Raw genomic sequence first — 4,940 nt, 5'->3', positions numbered from 1 at the left:
CCATAGTCTCAGTGGTTACACCAGGCTCCATTGGACCAGCAAACCTGGTCCCCACCTGGGCTGTACTTAGAACATTTTAAAAGAGAGACCCACCCCCTCGCCCCGCCTCCTGCGGCCACTGGACTGTCAACCCCACGGCGCAGGGCTCTCTTCCTGCATCATCTCAGCTCTGCCGGCTCCACGGTGCTGCCAGAACGTTCACTCTGGTTTTGTGCAGTTTTAACGTTTGCTGTGGATGTTGGGGGTCCCTGAGAGGCACAAAGGTTATGCACTCGGCCGCTAACTGGAAGGTGGGGGCTTGACCCCACCTAGAGGTGCCTCGGAAGAAGTCCTGGAGATCTGCTTTTGAAAACTCAGCCATTGGTTGGAGACCAGCTCTGCTCTGACACGCACGGGGTTGCCACGAGTCAGTCTCCACTTCCTGCCATCGGTTGCTGATTTGGTTGGGTGGGTCAAGTTCATCTCTCCAGGTACCCCCACCACATCGTCTTTACCAGTGCTCTGATTACAAAGTTGCCTGAGTGTGGAGGGTCTGTCCCACATTCACGTTCCCCCCAAATCCCATTGTTTAGACTGCACAATTTTACAGAATGTGAGTTTTTTTCAGGTACACGTGTGGTGTTGGAGCAAAAATCTTGGGCTGTCTCTTTAGTGAGAATCCAGAGGTGGAGCGAGGCTACTGCCTGTTGTTTTTGTTGTTGTTGTTTTGCCCTCGCGTCGGCCCCGACTCACAGCGACCCCTCCTTGGGTTTCCGAGGTGGTATCACTACGGAAGTAGGTTGCCCAACCTTGCTTCCGAAGAGTGGCTGGTGGGTTTGAACCGCCAGCCTTCTGGTGAGCAGTCAAGTGCCTTAGGCACTATGCTACCAGAGCTCCCAAAAGCAGATTGCCTTATCATTCTCCCTCAGAGCAATTGATGGATTTGAACCACCAGCCTTCTGATTAAGCAGCCAAATGCCTTACCCACTACTCCACCAAAGCTCCTTGGCTACTGCCTAGGACCCAGAATTCCAGGAGGCACTCACTGCCAGGGTAGTGGGACAGCAGCTTTTGGAAGACTCACTTCCTTTTGGACACGTGAGGCACTTCTTTTCCTCCGACCCAACCCAGCCCCTGGGCCATCCCCCACCCCCACCCTCACCCCTTAGTGGCTCCAGCTCCAGGGACTCCTGAGGAAGCCATACTCCAGCCCCCCTGTAGACCAGCAGTTCCCAAGATTTCAGGAACATGTTTTTTTTGTGGGAGAAAACCCTAAAAGCTAGAGATTTTATAGTGCACTGGTTTTGCCTGCATTCTGGAAGCAGATTATCAATATTCCATTTCTAGGCAGTAGCCTGGCCCCTGGGAGAGACTCCTATGGCAGGAGGTGGGGTCCGTGGAGGGCTCTTGAGGAGGGCATGAGGTGGGTGTGGGTACGCAGACAGGGCTGAGCAGAAGGGGATGGTCTCCGGAGGCATACCCCTCCGATGGCAGGGAAGCTTCTCTTCCTTCCCTGGGCTGCCTGAGCCCGAGGACAGTGGGGAGGGCTTAGGTCTAACTGCCATCACGGAAGGTGACTCAGGGAGAGCTGATGGAGGACAAAGGGGATTGTGTCAGGTGACCAGTGCAGTCCACAGACTCGAAGTTCATTGAAGTTGGTAGAGCTGGACCTCAGATAGCATCTGGTCAATCCTTTCCTGGTACGGGTGGGGAAAGTCTCAAGGCAGATTGGAGGCACAACCAGAATTAGACTGCCGCTCTGCTGAGCCAAGCCCTTGGCAGGTTCATCTTCTGGGTGGTCTGATGCCCACTTCTTGCCCGACACTGGACCCCTACCACCACTACCACCACCTAAGGCCTCAGCAGTTCTGAGCACTTGCCTTGAGCCAGGCCTGAGCGTGCAGAGATGGGTCAGGCATGGTTCACACCCACAGCAGCTTGCTGCCTGGAGGGCCGACCAACCAAGTACAGAGAGAGAAACTCAGACCAGTGCAAAAAGCCATGGCCAGGGGCCCAGCAATAAGTCCTGCCCATGGCTGAAGCAATGAACAATGACCGAACAGATATGTACACATTTCCGAAGCCAAGATGAAGAAAGCAGTTCATTCCGCCGAGGGAGGCTAGGAAGGCTTCCGAGAAGAGGAGGCAGCAAGCTGGGTGTGAACAGTGATAGGAAATTCGAGGCAGAGGGAATGGCATAACCTGAGCCACACTGGCCTCAGTCTTGAGACCCCTCAAGAGGATGGGGGCCCATGTCCTGAGGGTGTGGTTCCAGCCGGGCAGTGTACTAAGGCTTTGTATGTTTAACCATTTGATCCTCCTTCAACCAACTGCTCTTAGTATCCTCACTTCTCCAACCAGCAGGCAGGTTCTTGATGTGTTAGGAGCAGAGTGGCCAGGGTGTTGGAGTGGGGAGGGCAGAGGGGGTGCTGGGGCCTGTGAAGGGGAGTCCCCCCTGATCGCCCGCTCTGTACCCCGCACAGGTGCAGACCTTCCACGGAGACCTGCTGCAGCACATGGAGAAGAACACCAAGCTGGACATGCAGTTCATCAAAGTGAGTCAGGCCTCCTGTTCGGGCAGGACCTCCTCTCCCCATTTGACAGATGGGCACACGGAGGCCAGCCCTGGGCATTGGCTGGCTGAGTAGCCCTGACCCTTGCCCAGTGCTCTGACCTTTGGCCAGTTGTGTGGAGTTCTCTGATGGGGGGCCTCCCTCCTCTCGCCACCCCACCCTAGGACAGCCGCCAGCACTATGAGATTGAGTACCGCCACCGAGCTGCCAACCTAGAAAAGTGCATGTCTGAGCTGTGGCGCATGGAGCGTAAGAGGGACAAGAACGCGCGGGAGATGAAGGTGCAAGAGCCGGGGGCATGCCGGGGGTGGGCGGGCAGGCAGGTGATGCGGGAACCCCAGTACTCTCCTGGGTTCCCCCACCCAGCACCAGTCAAACCCCAAGAGCAGGGCTTGCCCCCACTCCCTGCTGAGCATAGCTGGAGAGTCAGCCTGTCCAAGGGTGATGGGCATCACAGGCCCTCGGGCCACCCCTCAACCCTGCTCCTTGCCCTTGTGACTCCCTGGCCTTCCTTGGGTCCCCAGCACCCCCAACCCTAGCACCCCCACTTCATTCTCTTATTGAGACAATCAGTCAAGACGCTCATGCACATGGTAGCAAAGGCCCAGTCCACTTGTGGTGCCATCAGCCTCCCTGTAGGCAGAGAGGTCAATGCCTCCTGGTTAAGAACATTCCCTTCTCTCAAGCTCAGGGCCCTGTCCCTGGTCTCTGTCTCCAAGACCCAACTCCATGGATTGATAACCCTCCATTTCCTTGCCTGAATCCTCTTCCTCTTCCTCTTCCTTTAAGTAAGCTCACGTCTCCCCTCTTCAAAATCTTCCATTCCACATAGGACATAATTAATCCCCTCGTTCGTATTTTCATTACACAGACCTCCCCGGGCCCCACCTCCGTGCTCAGCAGTAGCCCTGCCTGGGAGAAGCGCCCAGGCCAGGAGAGAAGCAGAGCCCAGGCAGCTAGGACGGGCTGAGTGCTGGGGTTGGGGGACTTGGGAGGAGGTGGTCAGGTCAGGAAGGGACAGGGAGGCTGCAGACAGAAGCGCCCATGGCGGGCAATGGTCCACCAACCCACTGCCCCCAGCCAGTGCTCCCTTCCCCTCCAGGAGAGCGTGAACCGGCTGCATGCACAAATGCAGGCCTTCGTGTCGGAGAGTCAACGGGCAGCGGAGCTGGAAGAGAAGCGGCGCTATCGCTTCCTGGCCGAGAAGCACCTGCTGCTTTCCAACACCTTCCTGCACTTCTTCTGCAGGGTGAGCGCAGCCAGGGCACGGGAAGTGGAGCTCTCCTGGGGCTGTGCCTCTGTGTGAGCTGGTGCATTCCCTCCTTCCTCTCTTCCCCTGTCTTCCATCCTCTCTGTAGAAATCTGCTGCTTTACTTATTCATGTTTTCAAGTCTCTCTCCATTTCTGTGTTTGTTTTTATCACCATTCATTCATTTAGTCATTCATGGTTTTGTTTTTCTTGCATTCATGCACGAATTCATGCAATTATTTATTCATGAATAAACTACATATTTTTCCACTCGTGCATGCATATACTCACCCTTTACAAATTCATTAATTGTTCATTAATGTTACCATGTGCTTTCAATCCTCCACGCTCTTGCTTTGTTTCATCTGCTAAACCAGTCAGTTCCTCTTATTTCTCATTGGATTTCTTGTGGATTTTGCTTTCTGTATTTAGCTGCCATGTTGTTTTGTGCATTTGGGTTTACGACTATTATACTATCTTTGTAAATACTGCCTTTCATGTACTTAATGTCTCTCTTAATCTAGTTTGATGTTTTTAATCCTGCTTTGTCTGATACAAACATCATTCTTGCTTTCTTTTCTCTTTGCTGCTTTCTTTGTATTAAGTGTTTTGAACAATCTGGCAATCTATTTTTTCTGAAAGAGGAATTCAACCCATTCCCATTTAACATGACAACTGCTATATCTGGTTGATATCCTTCCAGGTAACTTGAATTAACTTATTTATTTCATTGTTTCCATAGTCCACAGACCTCTTCTTGTTCTTGTCATTTTGGTTCCCATTGTTCCCTTATTATTTTGGAAACTCTGTTGTTCTTTTCCTTTCTACTCATGGTGACCTCAGCTTGTGACCCTTATAATAATACAGGTATTTGTCTATTATCATTTCAAAAAATCCCTCCCACGCCCGTACTACTCTGTTCAGTGCTCCCCTGCCCTGTAAGATGAGACCTTGAAAAGGATTTTCCTGCTCTCCTTTCTACTATGAAATGAGAACTTTGGAAAGTTTTTACTCTTTCCTTGCTGTCTTGGTCCCTCACCTCTTGGTTTTGCTGAGATAGTTCAGGAATTTTAGCTCTAGACCCTTGCTAGTCATTCCTTTGCAGCCTGGCCCTTCTATTTCAAGAACTGTTACTAATA

The 4,940-nt window shown here is 52.4% G+C and overlaps 1 protein-coding gene across 1 annotated transcript in view; it reads left to right on the top strand.

The window, feature by feature from the left end:
* BAIAP2L2 (BAR/IMD domain containing adaptor protein 2 like 2) overlaps positions 1 to 4,940 on the top strand; it is a 46,388-nt gene that overhangs the window by 21,954 nt on the left and 19,494 nt on the right. The window contains exons 5-7 of the mRNA XM_007941756.1: positions 2,463 to 2,534; positions 2,717 to 2,833; positions 3,655 to 3,854. Coding sequence (XP_007939947.1) covers positions 2,463 to 2,534; positions 2,717 to 2,833; positions 3,655 to 3,854 — 389 coding nt within the window. The remainder of the gene's footprint in view (positions 1 to 2,462; positions 2,535 to 2,716; positions 2,834 to 3,654; positions 3,855 to 4,940) is intronic.

This window comes from Orycteropus afer, unplaced genomic scaffold (assembly GCF_000298275.1).
Source record: "Orycteropus afer afer isolate SDZICR_OR568_19922 unplaced genomic scaffold, OryAfe1.0 scaffold00083, whole genome shotgun sequence".
In the NCBI taxonomy this organism is placed as follows: domain Eukaryota; kingdom Metazoa; phylum Chordata; class Mammalia; order Tubulidentata; family Orycteropodidae; genus Orycteropus; species Orycteropus afer.
This window is presented reverse-complemented; position numbering and strand designations above follow the sequence as displayed.